Raw genomic sequence first — 19,559 nt, 5'->3', positions numbered from 1 at the left:
TACTTGCGATCCGGATGGAAGCATGATGGGGTCCGGATGCGGATCGTGGTCCGCCATTTGAAAATCAGTGGTTTAGTTTGTGTAAAACATCTAGTAATGTTAGCCTATAATTTGTTTGCCATTTTTTTGCACAATAAAATTACTGTTTACTGTTTAAATTTTGTTAATGGAACTGTTTTGAATGAAATTTTATAATCGGGAACAACTTCATTATGTTAGTATTACCTAATCAAAAAAAAAATAATAAAAATTGAAAGTGGGGGCATCACGTTGCCGGCTCAACATTGTGATGTCTGTCAGCCATCGACAATGGATGATGGCGTCGTCTATAGGTCTATAGTTCTACACTGCCACTTGTTGCCGCAGTTGACTATACTTGAAGATTAAGTTGTGATAACGAGAAAACAACTTTTGTTATGTTGAGATCACAAGAAAATATTAAGTTGTGATAACGAGAAAACAACTTTTGTTATCTCAAGATCATGAGAAAGAAAAATAATTATAATCCATGGCCTCTTGAGGCTTCCATAGCCTACTTAATAGCAAGCCTATGAGCGTGTGGCTTCAAGAGCAAAAACAGAGTAATTCTGTATTGTACTGTACTGTTTTTTTTTTTATATCACTTTACTTAGGCTAGTTCTCTCCCTTTTACGTTATTTTTAACATCACAAGACAATGTTGTGAAGCAGTAATTTTTCATTGTGTAAGAAAACTAGTCGGACAAAGTCAGCTCATTTTTACCACTTCATCTCCTGATTCCTGCTGTTTCTCTGTCTCTTGGACTGCTAGAGGACTTAACATGATTGGTTTTGTATGCCAGAGAAAATTCAGTGTTGACTGGTTTTAGATACCTGATAAAATTGATATCTTCTGATGGGAGGTCTAGTAAAGGAGCTGGATTCCCTAAGAATAGAATTCTTCTCAGTTGGTGAACCCACCTAAATATTCATGAATCATGTCGCTGTTTGTTTTTTTCATAAACATTAATTCTACTCTGACCTTCACTCTGATGCTCACCGTCCTCAAGGGATGCATGAGAACATGATAAATTAAATAAATTTGAATTCTCAGAAAACTGTGGGGCAAATTATACTTCCTGTTGTTTTTTTAGTCAGTTTATATCTCTGGTTTGCATTAGAATTCAGTCAGTCATTCAGTCAGTAAAGGCACACCAGTCACACTCTGAAAAATAAGGTAGGCTCCTTTTCTTTTTGATGTAATTATTATCATCATGATACAATGAATAAAAAAAAAATATTCCTGACTATAAGTATAGTGATAATATTTCTATCTAAAACAATTACGAGAAGAATGAGAAAATACAAAATATACAGTTATAAGTTAATTTCCATTATTTATATCATATTTGATTGCTTACTGATTATTGCAAGATGTATTTTCTAGTGTGTGATTCTCATTATATGCACATATCACATTATATATATATATATATATTTTATCTTATTTTTATTTTGCAGTTGTAAAGGTCCTTTCACTCTTAAAGTATAATTTACTCACTTGCATATTTCTAGAGACCTGAAATGTATTATATGGAAGCTTGTTTCCTCAACGGAATAAAACAATTTAAAAGATAATTTAATTTTCCTCACTATTGCAAGTTTACATCTTGCAATTCTGACTTTTTTTCTCACAATTGCAAGATATAAAGTCAGAATTGCAAGACATTAAGTCAGAATTCTGACTTTTCTCTTGCAATTCTGACTTTATAACTCACAATTCTGACTTCTTTTCTCAGAATTCTGAGGTATAAACTCACTATTGTGAGTTATGAAGTATGGAACCTTGTTTCCACCACAGAATTAAAAAAAAAAAGGTAAGAGCGAGTTTTTATCTGACAATTCTGACTTTTTTTCTCGCAATTGCCCATTTCTGCAACATAAGAAAAAAATAAAAAGTCGAAGTTATGACTTTAAAAGTCATAATTATGAGATAAAAAGTCGAAATTATGCCATTTTAACAAAGTCATAAATAAAGTCATAAAGTTGAAATTAAATAAAGTCATAAAGGCAAAATTAAAATAAAGTTATAAAGTCGAAATTATGACTTGCTGCTCATTGACCTGACGATCAATGAGCAGAAAGTCATAAATTTGACTTTTAAAGCCATAATTTTGACTTTTTAATCTCATAATTCTGACATAGTATGTCAAAAACTTTATTTGGTATGTCATAATTTCAACTTATTTCGACTTATTTATTAAATTCATAATTTCGACTTAATAAATCATACTTTCTACTTAAAATCATAATTTCTACTTTTTATTTTTTCTTATGTGGCGGAAATGGGCTTCCATTGTTACGGTGAGTTGCAGGGAAGCAGACGAAGAAGGAGATAATAGTAATTCCACACAAAGGTTTATTAACTAACATAGACTAGAATGCAGCCAACGGGAAGTCAACTCCAAAAAATAAAAAAAAAGCCACACTTACCTTTTTTTTATTTTTTATTCTGTGGTGGAAACAAGGTTCCATAGCATTAACCTCAATATAAAAAATTAAATAAATAAATAATTTTTTCTTAAAATTAATATCACGCGAAGAAGGAGATTGACCTCCTAAGCGAGCCCCATAAAAAAAGCCGCACTCTTTTTTTTTTTTTTTATTCACTTTAACTCTTTTTCTTTTAAGCGAGCCCCATATCTCACTTTAACTCTTTCTTTTTGTCCACTTTTGCTTGTGACCTAGTAAGCACGGGCAAATGCAAGCTTAGAATGATGTTGGATTTGTACATGCTTCTCTTCTGTCTTGACTCTCTGACTTATGAAATCTCATATTCTCTTTGTATTTGCTTCAAGTATTCATTGAATCATTGAGCTATTATGCAACAAATATCATTGTCCAACAACCTTGTCTACTTATTCTACTTGCACCAATATGATGCATACTATATATATGAATACTGTAATTAAAGCCTATCCAGTGCCCTAGATAAAGATTGTTGTATGCACAAAGTAATCAGTAACATTTTTGATCAATTTCTGTGTTTTTGCCTCTTCAGTTTATAGAGTCCAGTCCAGCATGGGTACACGGGCACGAGTTCTTCTCTGCTGGCTTCAGGGTATGATTTTAAAGCATTATTTCCATACATTATATGAATAAATGTACAAATGAATGAATATACATTTTCTTTTACTGATATTTTTATTATTATTATTATTATTAATATTATGATTATGATTTTGCAGTGATTGGTGCTGTCGTGTTTGGAGATGTTTGGAAGGTGAAGGTAGAGTCTGAAATGGAGGCTCTGGTCTCATCTTGTGTCGTGTTGCCCTGTTCATTCAAATACCCTGCTCAAAAACAGCCTTCCAGTCGTATTAAAGGCATGTGGCACATGAAGGACAAAGGGGAGGATTACATCTATCACAATGATCCTACAAAAGTTCTAGAGAATTTCAAGGATCGTACAGAACTGATTGGTTCACTGGGTGCTTTAAACTGCTCCTTGGAGATTGATGAAGTCAAAAACCATGACAACGGCCCGTATTGTTTCAGGGTGGAATTAGAGACATCTGAAAAAGACAAGTACTCCTTTGTGGAGAACTGTGTGAGAATTAATATGATTGGTAAGTGTGCTTTTGAGCTGTTAACCTGTAATTACAACACCTAAATAGGATACAAAATAAGAAAGCAAACAAAAAAAATGGAAAGAGTCCAAATTATGTTTTTGTGACTAAATAATTAGTAAATAAGTTTGATTTTTCTCTTTAACCTGTAATTATAACTCCTAAATAGGGTAAAAAAAAAAATAGAGCGTTTATATTTAAGCAAGCTCATTTTTGCTTTTATTTACTATGTGAAATATGTGTTTTATCATTCAAAAAAATATATGTAGAGCAAGCATCAAAACCTGTGCTGCAGTCTGAGGCGTTTGTGCAAGAGGGTGAATCCACAGTCTTCAGATGCTCTGTCCGGCACACCTGTCCATCCCATCAGCCCACACTCAGCTGGAGCCACTCTGGAAAAACAATCATGAGCTATAAGGACATTGGTCATGGAAAATGGGAGGCAGAATCTCTCCTTACCTTCATCCCAACAAAAGAGGATAATCTCAACTCTATCACATGCACTGTCAAGTACCACGGGAGTGTCCGGGGTGAAATGCAAGCCACAGAGCGTATCACTGTGAAAGGTATAACATTAAAACACTTTTGTGTATCTAAGTAATGATTTTAAACAATTAAGTGATTTTTGTTTTTATCAGAACAAGCAACTCTCAACCACATCCTCATACCAGCCATCTCTGGGCTTGGAGCTGCGCTTTTTGTTGGATTACTGTGTGTCTTCATTGTCAAGAGATACAAGTGAGTATGGATCTGATTTAAAGGATTAGTTCACTTTCAAATTAAAATTTCCTGATAATTTACTCACCCCCATGTCATCCAAGATGTTCATGTCTTTCTTTCTTCGGTCGAAAAGAAATTAAAGTTTTTGATGAAAACTTTCCAGGATTATTCTCCTTATAATGGACTTCAATGGCCTCCAAACGGTTGAAGGTCAAAATTACAGTTTCATTGCAGCTTCAAAATGTTCTACACGATCCCAGACGAGGAATAAGGGTCTTATCTAGAGAAACCATCACTCATTTTCTAAAACAAACAAACAAAAAACAACTTATATATTTTAACAATAAATGCTCATCTTGAACTACCTCTCTTCTTCTTCTTCTCTATTAGAATTCCGACAGTGTAGACGCTACTAATTTTACTGGTGTATTGTACTGGTGTTAAGTGTATTACCCTCCACAGGTTAATGAGTTTGGCCAACCCTAGGACCCACCGGTGGGTCCGCGGGGGGGTCATATATTATTTTTTAAAAATCTATAAACTGTGAAGCACAAAACTAGTCATACATGGTATTTTTTGAAAGCGTAGAACCTCTGCTTTCTTGCATTAATTTTACATAAAAGAAAATAATAAGGTCTAAATTTGTTCTTCCGCAACAACGCCCCCTTGAGAAAATCAGATGAATAATGTTCATATTTCATATTTCTAGCACACAAACTCACCAAACCTAGACAAGTCACACATCAAATGAAAGCTCTCACTCTCAGGAATGTTACTGTGTACTTTATTTCACAGATCTTATACATTATAGTGACATAACAAAGAATAATTTTCAAAAGAATCACGAAAACTGAAATGACTCCTGTGAACAAGCAAACTTATGCATCATTTCTGCGCTGATAACTACATCTGTGCTCACATACTAGCCTAAAATATCCTATATCAGCTTTTACTTTAGGTTGTTTTCTTCAAAATGAGACCATTCTCGTGTGTCTGTGAGCATGCATGGCTAAACGGCACTATAATATGTCTCAGATGCGCAGATCAAAACACGCGATGCAGCGTAAAACATTTATGACAAGTATTTGACTCTCTTTGATTTCTGTCGACTTGCAATGACGTCATCACGCAGTGCGTCCTATGTCATGAAAGCTGACGACCCCCCCTCTCCATAGACACATCGATCAAGCTTCTAGACCATTCAGAGCCCGAGTTTTTCCTTTCCAAAGTTGAGGAGGTGGGACTAAAGAACACGAATCGCGCATCAAACGGGTGCAGATGATGGATTTGATTGGAAGTTGGTTTGGGATTTTGGATGGCGTTTTTAGCGAATTATTGCGTGCTTTTATTATCTTGCACTTGTGTTAAACTTCTGAGAGTTTCTGTAAAATAAGACCATTTTTATCAATTTATTCCAAAGTATGGGATAGGGCTGTCTTTTAAGTAGGTATGCCTACTGGTTTCAGAAATCAAAAATGGTGACTGTAAAAGTACACTTGGAGAGTCTAACGGCCTCCTTTCGATTAAAGCTAAATAACTTTTGCTTAGAAGATGTTATCAAAAAAAATTCTTTTTTCTCCTGTTTATTGCCACCTAGTGGAATCAAAAGAGATTGTCTGAAGCGACATAGACCAAACATGTCCTAAATTACAGACTCTTAAATAAAACGTAATAAAAAAAATAATAAAATCTGACTTTTTGTTAGTGTTTATCACAGTATTGTAAACATATAAAATCCAAAATATGCAATATTTTACCCATGTTTTAAAATTCAGAGAGTTTTCTGTAAAATGAGACCATTTTTATCTATTTATTCCAAAGTATGCGAGTAGGGCTCTCTTTTAAATTCTGGTATGCCTAATTCTGTAAAAAATTCAAAATATGCTGCAGAGCTGAAGAGGTTAAAGTTTGAATGTAACATACATCATCAAGGCAGTCTCATTTAAGAAAAATAATCATTAGATTGCAACGTAAGAAAGAAATTAAAGTATTTTACACCTCACGATGAATATCAGTCAATTTTATTATGGTTTTCTTAAATAAGACATCCTTGATGAAGTATTCAGCCTTCAAATGTGACCTCCGGAGGACACAGCCTCCGAAATGAGATGCACACTGTAAAAAAAATCCCGTTGTTTCTACGGAAAAATACCGGCAGCTGTGGTTACCAGAACAATACTGTAAAAATGACATCAAACCGTAAACATACTTACGGAGTTACATGTGAATTTTACATTTTAAATATGTATATTTAACATTGGATTTCAGTACACTGAAAAAAAATCCCAGTAAAAATTTACGGAAAGATTACCGTTTTCAGCTTCCCAAAGAACCCAGCGTTAAGGGAACAGAAGATGAAGTTTGTTTTTCCGAGGCAGCAATGGAGTTGTGCACGTATGTTTGTTTGTTCCCGGTATTTCGGTGATGAATGCTTTGTAAACAAGTCCCCTGTCACCAAAGATTTTTGTTGGAGGGAAAGATTACCGTTTTCAGTTCCCAAAGAACCCAGCGTAAAACAGAGGATGAAGTTTGTTTTTCCGAGGCAGCAAAGGAGTTGTGCACGTATGTTTGTTTGTTCCCGGTATTTCGGTGATGAATGCTTTGTAAACAAGTCCCAGATTTTTGTTGGTGAGTAAAGCTGCATCAGATGTCTGTGTTTTGTTGGCAATCAGCATGCAAGTGCGTATAATGTAAACAACACGAACATTTTTGTTCCCTATGTATTTATAATGATGTCGCAGCTAGCATGTGATCTCTACGCAGAAGCTGCGCACGCCCGTGACTCTTTAGTCACGGCACTGACAGCAGACACACCTCCAGGATCTCTGCTTTTTCCGGAAAGACTCGGTTTAGCGTATCTATCTTTTATAAATATGAAAAAACTAAAGATTTTCAATTGATCTTGAACTTTGAATTTGTTTGGTGTGCAGTTTATTTATTTACTTTTTTTTTTTTTTTTTTTTTTTTTTACTGAATCTAGGCACCCAGAAAATACTTGTCATGTACAAATTGGTCCAGGACTTTTTCTTATTCTTTTAAATAATAATGCATAATAATGATAATGCATTATGACAGTGTTACTCAACTCCAGTCCTCAAGACCCTGATGCCAGAATGATTTAGATGTCTCCCTGAAGCTGATGAATTGAATCATGTGTTTTAATTTGTGAGACATTTAAAGCATTCTGGTAGGATGTTCCTGAATACTGGAGTTGAGAAACACTTTCAGTATCTTTCATTAAGATTTTGTTTTAAATCACTCAAATCTTTCCTAGGAATCGCATTGCAGAGCTGCAATCCAGAAACGACAATGGGTGAGTATACAGCATTTCTACCTGGGAACATTATAGTGCCTCAGTCTGATTTTAAAATGTGTGGTTTTGAGTCTGTGAACTTTGAATTATCTATAGTAGTGTTCTCAAAAAAGCAGATAAAACAGACTTTTAGCATAATAAATATACAGTGGCATGAAAAAGTATGTGAACCCCTTGCAGAATCTGTGAAAATGAGAATTATTTTAATAAAATAAGAGGGATAATAAAAAATGCATGTTATTTTTGTTCAGTACTGTCCTGAGTAAGATATTTTACATAAAAGATGTTTGCATTTAGTTCACAAGACAAAACTATAGCTGAATTTATTAAAATAACCCCATTCATAAGTATGTGAACCATTGATTCTCAATACTAAACTGAGCTCTGTTCTTCAGAAAAATCCTCCAGGTCCTGCAGATTCATCAGTTTTCAAGCATTTTTGCATATTTGAACCCTTTACATCAGTGACTGAATGATTTTGAGATTCATCTTTTCACACTGAGGACAATTGAGGGACTCAAACTCAACTATTAAAAAAGGTTCAAACATTCACGGATGCTCCAGAAGGAAACACGATGCATTAAGAGCCGAGGGGTGAAAACTTTTTAATTTAAATATCAAGGTAAATTTGTACTTAATTTTTCTGCCGGAAAACATGCAAGTATCTTCTGTTGCTTCCAAAGGGCAGTACCTAAATGAAAAACAATGATATTTAAACAAAATAAGAAAAATTGTGACATCTTCATCCTGTTTAAAAGTTTTCACACCCCGACTCTTAATGCATCGTGTTTCCTTCTGGAGCATCAGTGAATGTTTGAACCTTTTTTAATAGTTGTGTTTGAGTCCCTCAGTTGTCCTCAGTGTAAAAAAGATGAATCTCAAAATCATTCAGCCACTGCTGGAAAGGGTTCAAATATGCAAAAATGCTTGAAAACTGATGAATCTGCAGGACCTGGAGGATTTTTCTGAAGAACAGAGTTCAGTTTAACTGCTCAGGACAAACAAGAGACTCATGAACAACCATGACAAAACAAAAAAACAGTCGTGGATCATCAGGTAACCACACACAGTATTGAGAATCAATGGTTCACATACTTATGAATGGGGTTATTTTAATAAATTCAGCTATTGTTTTGTCTTGTGAACTAAATGCAAACATCTTTTATGTAAAATATCTTACTCAGGACAGTACTAAATAAAAAATAGCATGCATTTTTTATTATACCTCTTATTTTATTAAAATAATTCTCATTTTCACAGATTCTGCAAGGGGTTCACATACTTTTTCATGCCACTGTATATGCATACAACACTTCATTCTGGTTCTCAAATCTGATTTGAGAGCATTTTCCAGCCATGCGATATTCCTCCAGTATCAGCACTAGAGCCATTTCACCATTTGTATCACTCCACTTGCAACATTGCTCACAGAGAGTGTCATGGCAAGCGAGCAAACCACTATAATTTTACAAATATTACTGCTGTTGTATCACAGATTGTAGTTTTAAGAGTTTTTTAGGCAAGAATGTAGTTATTTAGACCTCAAATATGCAACTTATATATGAACATAGTGCATATTTCACAGTTTGTTTAGACTTTTTTGGTGATTGAGCTCCAGACCCCCAGCGGCCATTCAGCGCTCATGTAACCGCATTATCTCAGCTAGTCCTTTGGCAATTTGCCTCTAGCTCTTATGTAAATAGTGTTTAAATATGAGGTATAATTCATTTTGGGTATATTAATGGGCAATTTTTGGTATTACTATTAATCTATTACTTGTTCCATAGCAAATTGATTTGGTTAAGGGCATAGTTTCATAACTTCATATTTTTTTTCCTGTAAGCTACTGTAAATTTCAATTTGCCTCTCCTCTGTTACCACTATGATCCGGGTGCACACAAGACCTATAGCACTGTCTTGTTCATTCAAATTCAATGTACTCATAACACATCCAGGGATTGGGTTGCCAAAACCCACATCACTACACTGTGATTACCTATGGCACTCAACCTGCGTGCCTCCATGCCTATGGTTGAATCACAGCTGTGCTGTTATACAGCCACATCGCACGACTACTCGTGGAATATTGCTTGTTTATTTCCTATTGTACAAACTTCTTATATATTTACGATGTCTAATATTGTTTATTTAAATACTATTGATCAATAAGCAGAGATGGGCACAAATACAGCAAAAAGCATTTAGTTACAAATTACAAATACTTACTCATCAAATGTATTTAAATAAAATACAATATCAGAATATCATAGTTTAGCGAGAAGATGCAATTTTAATGGCGAAGACTGGCAAGAAAGTGAGAATGAGCTTCTCTCGCATGTTGTCACGTACAGTCATAATAAAGATCATTACGCATGCCACTAGGTGGCGAATTCCATCCGAATGTCATGTGCAGTGGTAAGGCAGCTTTACATTAATTTATAGGATTAACGTTAGTTCACTTTCAAATGGAAATTACCCCAAGCTTTACTCACCCTCGAGCCATCCTAGGTGTATATGACTTTCTTCTTTCTGATAAACACAATTGGAGAATCTATTAATAAATATCCTGATGCATCCGAGCTTTATAATGGCAGTGAGCGAGACCAACAAGTATGAAGCTCAAGAAAGTGCATCCATCCACATCCATCCGTCATAAATGTTCTACACAGCTCTGGGGGGTTAATAAAGGCCTTCTGAAGCTAATCGATGCGTTTGTGTAAAAAAAATAAAAAATAAATCCATATTTAACAAGTTGTGAAGTAAAATATCTAGCTTCGGCCAGACCGCCTTCCGCATTCAGCTTACGAAGAAACTGTAAATCTCTTGTAGTTCAAAATGCTTACACTACGTCCTACGCCTTCCCTATTCAACTAACAGAAAAAGCTTAACTGACACAACCCCAGTTCCATTTTTTTCCGTAAGTTGAATACAGAAGGCAGTCTGGCGGAAGCTTTAAAATCAAGAAATTTAAAGTGTACCTAAAATATACTTGCAATAGTTCCAGCACAATCAAGTTTAGCACAATCAAATTAGTTGTTCCATCGCTCCTTCCCCAGAAAAAAAGAGACAGCGTGCATGGAATAAACTATGCATTTCTTAATATGTATTGCATAAAGTATAATGAGAGGAACATCACCCAGCATAACAAAGTAAAAGTACAGTTTATTATTATTATTATTATTATTATTATTATAAATGTCCTTGAGTTAAACTAAAAGTACCTACATTTAAATCTACTCTTAAAAGTAAAATAAAATACTCAAGTAAATGTAACAGAGTAAATGTATTTTGTTACTACCCACCTCCTGCTAAATGTATATCCAAATGCAAAGGATGTCATTATATCTGAACAATTTTGTTATCAGTCTGAACCCTTTTAAAAATATGCCTGTTCTGCCATGTAGTGGTTAAACTATATATTAAATTTGATTTTTATTTCTTTTAAAAAGATAGCACTAATCTGCCTATTTTAACTTGTACATACTGCTTTAATTGAAAATAAATTGAATAAAATGTATTTATTTCTAATATTTCTAATAACCCTTAATAGCCGACTTAATGTTGGGCTGACTTATGACTATTAGCACAAAAGTTGTGTGGCATGATGAGATCTATCTAAGTGTACATTCTGTACATAATGCTCCAGGAATGCATAATGCTCATAATGCTCGCTATTAATCATATAGAAACTATATTAGTTGCTGATGCAGTAATCATTAATTAATGTTTTAGTTCTTCATGAGTCATACATTAAAACATGATTATCTGTGCATTAGTTAAACATTAATTAATGCATGTTAGTGCACCCGTATTGTAAAGTGCTACCGATTCTTCTTTAAATACAATAATTATTAGCTGAACGCAGTGAACTACAGGTACATTTTCTTTTCTACCTTTAAGAATGGTTAAAATATAGTCACATTGGGATCCCCATACCTCTAGGACCGAACCATATAGGGCCTGATGAAAATAGAAAAATGAATGAAAAATGAAAATACCAAAAGAGAAGTATATTAAAAATTGGAATCTAAAATGATATTAAAGGTGCCCTCGAATGAAAAATTGAATTTATCTTGGCATAGTTGAATAACAAGAGTTCAGTACAGTGGCGTACCGCAAGTCTGTGAGGCCCCCCCGCAAAGAATGAGATGGGGCCCCTCCCATTAGCAGTGATGTCATGTGTTAAAATTTGTTGTGCATTTGTTGAGTCCATCTGCCCCACAGTTTACAAAAACTGATTTAACAGTGAATCGTGAATTATCATTGCATTGATTCATATATAATAATAATATAATATAATATAATATAATATATATATATATATATATATATATATATATATATATATATATATATATTATAGCCTAGCCTATATGATAGGCCTATATAATGTTTAGTGATTTTGATATCGCAGACTAAAATACCGGCAGGAATAAATATTTAGGCTAATTTACTCATTAAAACCAAAGGAGGGCCAAGAGAACGGATAACAGCCGCAACGAGCCGCAACGAGCACTGGCCATGATTTCAGAAACAACATATTCCAGCGGATAGATCGCCTCTTATTTAACACAGACCTACACATTTCTTATCAAATGGAGATGTTTCTTTCTTTTAGGTGTTATTCGCCGAGTTTAAATTAATTTTTGAGACGTTTCAGAAAGATTCTCGCAGAGAGACAGCTGAAAGCGCACCCTGTTTTTTATTTATTCTATTTTACAAAAGTAGCCTACAAGGTGTCGTTGTTATTGTGAGCGTAAATATAAAATAAAATAAAATTTTAAAAAAGTAGACCATTTGTAGTCTTGCACTAATCTGTAGGCTATTGCCAAAAATGACGGAAGGCCTGTTTTAAGTTGTTTCAGCTGTCATGAGGAGAAAATCCATCAGAACGCGCCGGCGCTTTCGTCGGCCAGAGGGATAAAAATGTAATCAATTTAGTTTCATATTTATATTTAAATATTGGGCTATAGCCTAATATATATATAGATATTTTTAAAAAAAAATGTCACCTATGTTGATTATGAAAAGTGAATAGCGTGACAGATGCGCAATTTCGGGAGACATGCAGCGGGACAGACATAAGTTTGACCACTTCATTAAGTTTTGTTTTATAGTAAGTCTTTCTTTAAAGTTAATTTTGTTTTGTAGAAATTGTATCTTAATTTCAATCAATGTTTCATCAACCAATTGCCTATAATTAATAAATAGGAAGAAAACCATGAACGTCGGGTGTGGAATTGATTGAAGTGCGTAACAAACAAATCCATGGGACCCACTTTATATTAAGTGGCCTTAACTACTATGTACTTACATATAAATTAATCATTTGATACAATGCACTTATTGTGTACATACATGTTTTTACATTGTACTTATATTTTAAAAACACCTGCATGTAATTACATCTGTAATTAATTTCTGTAATTACATTTATAATTACACTGTTGACCCATCCCTTACACCTTACCCCTACCCTTAAACCTACCCATACCACCGAAGCTTTCCCTAACCTTACCCGTCTCCCACCTCAATAGCTGCAAATGTGTTTTGCAATTCAATATGAACCCAATAAGTACATTGTACTTATTTTTTGATGTAAGTACATAGTAGTTAAGGCCACTTAATATAAAGTGGGACCATCCATGTTTCCGCGGCCTTTGAGGGCTGAAGCAATAGACGTCTTTCTGTTTTTATTAAATTTCTTTATTACATGTCTTTATTACCTAATTAATTGATAAGATATTTTTGGTCTAACAATATATTTTAGCTGGTCTAAATTCTAAGTTAGACACAAATTTGCGTATAAGGTTCCCTTCTAGACAAGCGCGTAAATTGCTGTTTCGGCCGCAAATTTTCAGTAATTTCGATTGGTGCATCAAATGATATAGGCCTAAACTAAATGCATATAGTTACAGTAAAAGAATAAAGAAATAACTAGACTTGTTGGCTAGGCTACATTTGGAAAAGACATTCCGGTAGCTGACCATTAGCAGAGCTGGCGATGGGGTAAATACGTTTGGGCAATATATAATAATATAAATAACAATAATAATGTCTCAGCAAAGACCGAACATATTTATTTGTCTCGGCACACATCCGCTAACAGTAACACAGCGCATCAAAGCTTGCTGTTGTCTTGGCTACCTTACAAACGGCGATGGAAACAACAGTGATGAATTTTTCCCCCTTTTGTGGTAATTTAGCACTATGATCTTCTGCTTGCATTTTTGGGCTTCAGTTAGATGCTTTATTTTCATCTTTAGTCAATTGAGTTCAGTTCTAAAAAAAAAAAAAAAAAAGCGAAGGCTATAAAGTAGTCTAGCCTAAATAGGTGAATCTGCGACGGGGCCCATCATAGGGTGGGGGCCCCCACGCACCGCGGGGGCTGCGGGGGTGTCCCGTACGCCACTGGTTCAGTACATGGAAATGACATACAGTGAGTCTCAAACTCCATTGTTTCCTCCTTCTTATATAAATCTCATTTGTTTAAAAGACCTCCGAAGAACAGGCGAATCTCAACATTACACCGACTGTTACGTAACAGTCGGGGTGTACGCCCCCAATATTTGCATATGCCAGCCCACGTTCCCAACATTATGAAAGGCATTAGACAAGGGCAGCCAGTAACGTCTGGATGTGCAGAGCTGAATCAACAGACTAGGTAAGCAAGAACAACAGCGAAAATGGCAGATGGAGCAATAATAACTGACATGATCCATGATATCATGATATTTTTAGTAATATTTGTAAACTGTCTATCTAAATGTTTCATTAGCATGTTGCTAATGTACTGTTAAATGAGGTTAAAGTTACCATCGTTTCTTACTGAATTCACGGAGACAAGAGCCGTCGCTATTTTCATTTTTAAACACTTGCAGTCTGTATAATTCATAAACACAACTTCATTCTTTATAAATCTCTCCAACAGTGTAGCATTAGCCGTTAGCCACGGATCACAGCCTCAAACTCATAGAGAATCAAATATAAACATCAAAATAAATACTATACTCACATAATTCGAAGCATGCATACAGCATGCATGACGAACATCTTGTAAAGATCCATTTGAGGGTTATATTAGCTGTGTGAACTTTGTAAATGTGCTGTAATATAATCGAGAGCTCGTGTGACAGGGAGCACGCGAAATTAAAGGGGCGGCGCGCTGAAAAAATCAGTGCATAGTTAATGATGCCCCAAAATAGGCAGTTAAAAAAATGTATTTAAAAAAATCTATGGGGTATTTTGAGCTGAAACTTCACAGACACATTCAGGGGATACCTTAGACTTATATTACATCTTGTGAAAAAGCATTCTTGGGCACCTTTAACATTATTTTTTCTTCAGACATTCCTCTTTAAAAGAAATAATCTCAGGTGAAAATTGTCATTTTCACATGTTCACCCCATCTACAACATATTGGACTAAAATTAAAAGCAAATATTCATCCATGACATTTAATCTTTTGGCTTTCTTTTTCTTTCTTTTTTTTTTCCCTTTTTTTTTGTTGTTATAAAAAATAAATAAATAAAGAAAGGTCAAACTGTATGTCTGCTGACTGGGGTGAAGAGAGTACATTGTGTGTTTAAAGATGCTTCCTGCTAATAAAAGCACACATATTCTTATTAGTAACTGTATTATTAGATTGGAGACAGATCTGTTAAAATATAACAATACGAACCCATAAGTAAACAATGTAATTGAAGTTGAAAAGTCATCATAATTGATTTACTAATGATGATGTAAATTTTGTTTTTTGTTTTTTTTAAGAATATGGAGTCGACTTTCAAGAATGTCTCGCAGGTAATTAGTAAACATTTGAGTGTTTTAATGACTGCATTGAATAACTGAATAATCAACCTCTATCAATTATGAGTGAACTTGAACTGAATTAAATCCTTGACTTTCGTGTGTGTGTGTGATCACCAGGTTTCGTTCAGGTGAAGGCAGCAGTGGTCCAGGTGGCTTAGAGCAGAGTCAACCACACAACAGGTTCTAATGCGCTCTTCTGCAACAAACCAGGACAAAACAAATCCTCTTATGCTGTCGTTCCCAAACCTGTCCTGAATGACCCCCAGCACTGCACATTTTGTATGTCGCCCTTATCTGACACACCTACTTCAGGTCTTGCAGTCAGAGATCGTATTATTATAGGGAGATAAGAGGGTCTGTATCTCTTACAACTGAAGAAAGCATAATGGCTAATTTAATCACATGCGGCCCCTCTCGGCCTATTGTGTCGCCGTTCAAAACTCCTCCCTGCGTACCGCCAGTTAGCATTAGCCGTTATGCTTTTTTGGCTAAAGGTTGCAGGCTTGCCTTCCAGTGGCTTTGTTACAGTCTCTACTAATGAGCTGATGAGTTGAATCAGGTGTGTTAGATGAGAGAGACATCGAAAATGTGCAGTGCTGGGGGTCCTCCAGGACAGGTTTGGGAACCACTGCTCTAATGGAAATTTACTCAATCTGTGGTTGAATTTGGATTTTAGGTATGATATGGAGTTATCAGCAGTAATTGACGGTGTAGGGTTGGATAGTATCTGTAATCCATAATTTATACTAGGACAATAAATAGATAAAAGTTTATATATTAGTGAATAATTTTATATTAATCTGTTAAGCCTGTTCAGATGCAAAGTTGTACTATTCTCATAAAAGTCATTTTCTCCCTGTTTTTCACTAGAAATAGCACTGTCAGATAAATTGTCAAATATTCATTATGAATATTGACAAATATGGTAAACATGGTATATATGGGATGTAATGGATTTTTTTTTTTTTTTTTTTTTTTGGTATTGTAGTTAATAATGGCCTAGTTACAATAAGGGAAGTCACCTAAACTTAGATCAGTTGTTTTACATATTTTGATTATTGTTAATCTGTGTGACCTTACTGAACAGGTAAATATATATATATATATATATATATATATACACACAAAGAGTCAAATTGTGGTGCTGGTGCTGATGTGTTATTTTGGATCTGTGTAAGATGCTTCCTGCTGATAAAAGCACACAGATCTGTTTCCAATTTTTAATAATCTAATTATACATTATATATAAGTGCTGTCAAAATTAACATGTTAATTATTGCGATTATTATTATTATTATTTTTTAAGTTTAACGCTTTCAAAATAGCCTATTTAATGCAATTAAAGCAGCATCCTTTTTTTTTTTCCTGGCATGCTTTTGCTAGCATTACAGTATATGATTGTGCTCTCATTCATTCAAGTGCTTTTAAACCATTCAAGCACAATAAGATGCAAAAGAGAACTCAATTCAGTACTGGTGCACTGTCTGTGAAGCTCTCTGTAAACAACCTGAAACGTGTGCACAGAAAGCCGCTTCTCAGCATTCCAGTACAGATTTGAATTCTCTTTTGCGTATTATCACACCTGAACCGAACAAACACACAAAATTATGTCAAAATGCCCATTTTTTTAAGACAGTAAAGAGTTGGGAGAATCGATATGAAATTAATTAAGAAAATCAGATATGTCAGATTTGCGTCATGTCTTAAAGTGACACAAGCAGACTTCAGCTTGCCTAATAAACAAGCTGAAGTCTGTCATTAATGTTAATCCAACAAAAGAAAAAAAGAGAAAACCACAAAATGCTCTTGACTGAATAGCATTTGTAGCTTTAATAATGATTCATCTGCATTTAATTTATACAGTGCAGTGTTATTTTACATTTGATTAGTTTATTCAATTTCTGTATGTTTTTGTATATGTTTAGACCTACCTGAAAATCTTAAAGCACTGTTTTACAAGACATTATATGGGTCAAGAACAACGAAAAAAAAAGTTTACAGAAAAAAGCCTATTAAATGTTTTTTTAAAAAATGCTTTTCAATTATACTTTAAAATCGAATGGATATGGCTAAAAAAAAAAAAAATCTGTATCAGTGACAATGGCCTTCATTCAAAGTAGGTTACTTGGTAAAAGATGCCATTAAACACATAATTTAAATAAACTATTTATGTTTCTACATTAATTTGGAGGTTCAGGGGTTGGTCTGTTGGCAGGTAATCACCTAAAATCTTAGGGAGATTAAGTGAAAATGTTGTTTTACTAAAATACACCATTAATTGCTTTTAACTTTGATTTGTTTGTAATTTTGAGAAGTGTTAGCACTTTTTAAAGTTGTGTCATGTCTAGAATCAATAAAATATCATTGTAAATTTCACTGCATTATAAACAGTATTAATGTTTGTAACTTTTTGGTGTCTTAATTGTAAACAAAGCCACTAATACAGCACAAAAGATTGTTTTATCATTAAATGTGACATTTCAAACAGTCGTTGTGTCTTATCTTTAGTTAAGTCCCCACAGTAGCTACTGTGTTTTTAAAACTGTATCTGTATTCAGCACTGTTGTTGAGGCAGAGTCTTCAGTATGGTCATAAGCCACTAACACAATGTTAATTTTTAAATAGAGATATAAATGTTTTACTACCCTTTTACCAGCTTGTATCAATTAATGCTTAACACCAGTGAAAGCAGAAATATGAGAAAATATTGAAAGTAGAAAAATGAGAAATGTCTCGGGTTACGTATGTAACCCTGGTTCCCTGAATAGGGAACGAGACATTGCATTAAGACGCACTGGGAACACCTCTGCATGACTGCGTCATGAAGCACTTGTGAAATCGGTCCAATGGCATGACGGAACGTCATAGACGGGTGATGTCACAGACCAGGAAACTATAAAGCATACCCAGAAAAAAGAACACTGGCTTCTAATAGGCTGAAGCAATGCGCTCACAGGCATGCAGGGAGTATGGCAAAGTGACGCAGCATCTCGTTCCCTATTCAGGGAATCAGGGTCACATACGTAACCCGAGACGTTCCCTTTCATGGGAACTTCGAGCTGTGTCAAGACGCATTGGGAACCTTATCCCAACTATGCCATAATGCCAAGTGCCTTTATGCAAGTCTAAGACGAAAGCACAACAGACCCCAGAGTGGAGCCAAAGTCTAGGTTATAAAACCTAATAAAAGTATGAGGTGAGGACCACCCAGCTGCATCAGAGAATTCATGGAGGGGAACCCCCGAAATTAAAGCTTTTGAAGCAGCCATACTCCTAGTAGAATGATTGTCCGGAGAAGGCTGTCCGGTAGACTCATAAGCTAGTGAGATAGCCTCAAACACCCACTTGCTCATCCTCTGCTTAGATGCAAGACCTCCCTTCTTAGGAGACCCGTAACAGACAAAAAGCTGATCTGTTTTACGCCACAGGGCAGTTCTGTGGACAAAAGTGTATAATGCCCTAACAGGGCATAGCAGATTAAGTTTTTCCTGATCTGGATTAGAAAAAGGAGGAGGACAAAAGGCCTGCAGAACAATAGGCCCTGGGACATTGGTGGGGACCTTAGGTATATAAACAGGTCTAGGATGAAGAAAGGCTTTCACCATACCAGGTGCAAATTCCAGACATGAAAGAGCAACTGACAGTGCTTGAAGATCTCCAATCCTTTAGAGAGATAATATAGCCAGCAAGAAGATAGTTTTTAATGTAAGAATTTTTTCTGAAAGCTCTTCCAGAGGTTCAAAGGGAGCAGATGATAATCCTTCCTAAACAATAGCCAAGTCCCAGGCCTCAGCCATGTCTGTACCATAGCTTCCAGACCCACATCTGACAGTGTGCTGTTTCCTTTGATGCAAATAGGTCAACTTCTGCCTGGCCGAAATTCTTCCATAGAAGCTCCACCACCTCGGGGTGAAGTCTCCATTCCCCGGGCCTCGGCCCCTGCCTTGACAGGATGTCTGGCCCCCACATTCTGATGCCCAGAGATGTAAGCTGCTCTCAGAGAGAAGCTTCCCTTGGGCCCATAGGAGGATCTGATGGGCCGGCTTGCAAAGGTGACGTGACCTCAGACCCCCCTGATGGTTGATGTAAGAGACCACCGTCATGTTGTCCGTGCGGACCGTGTGCCCC

At 35.3% G+C, this 19,559-nt stretch overlaps 1 protein-coding gene across 1 annotated transcript; it reads left to right on the top strand.

Annotated features, from left to right (window-relative positions):
- The first annotated feature begins 1,027 nt into the window (after positions 1-1,027).
- On the top strand, positions 1,028-17,936 carry LOC125249559 (myelin-associated glycoprotein-like). The gene is made up of 8 exons (XM_048161876.1): positions 1,028-1,194; positions 3,019-3,078; positions 3,206-3,586; positions 3,856-4,152; positions 4,225-4,324; positions 7,581-7,619; positions 15,390-15,422; positions 15,549-17,936. Exons 2-8 carry the CDS (start codon positions 3,039-3,041, stop codon positions 15,616-15,618), a joined length of 960 nt encoding a protein of 319 aa, XP_048017833.1. The 5' UTR covers positions 1,028-1,194; positions 3,019-3,038; the 3' UTR covers positions 15,619-17,936.
- Positions 17,937-19,559: the final 1,623 nt, after the last annotated feature.

This window comes from Megalobrama amblycephala, linkage group LG16, assembly GCF_018812025.1.
Source record: "Megalobrama amblycephala isolate DHTTF-2021 linkage group LG16, ASM1881202v1, whole genome shotgun sequence".
NCBI classification, from domain to species: Eukaryota; Metazoa; Chordata; class Actinopteri; order Cypriniformes; family Xenocyprididae; genus Megalobrama; species Megalobrama amblycephala.
The sequence above is the reverse complement of the archived record's forward strand: the minus strand, read 5'-3'. Positions and strand labels throughout refer to the sequence as shown.

What these genes read in the sequence shown, in the direction of transcription:
- LOC125249559 (XM_048161876.1), top strand. Translation starts at nt 3,039, where the DNA reads ATGGGTACACGGGCACGAGTTCTTCTCTGCTGGCTTCAGG. An exon ending in CAATCCAGAAACGACAATGG is followed by an intron (nt 7,620 to 15,389) that starts GTGAGTATACAG and finishes GTTTTTTTTAAG; the next exon opens with AATATGGAGTCGACTTTCAA. An exon ending in CTTTCAAGAATGTCTCGCAG is followed by an intron (nt 15,423 to 15,548) that starts GTAATTAGTAAA and finishes TGTGATCACCAG; the next exon opens with GTTTCGTTCAGGTGAAGGCA.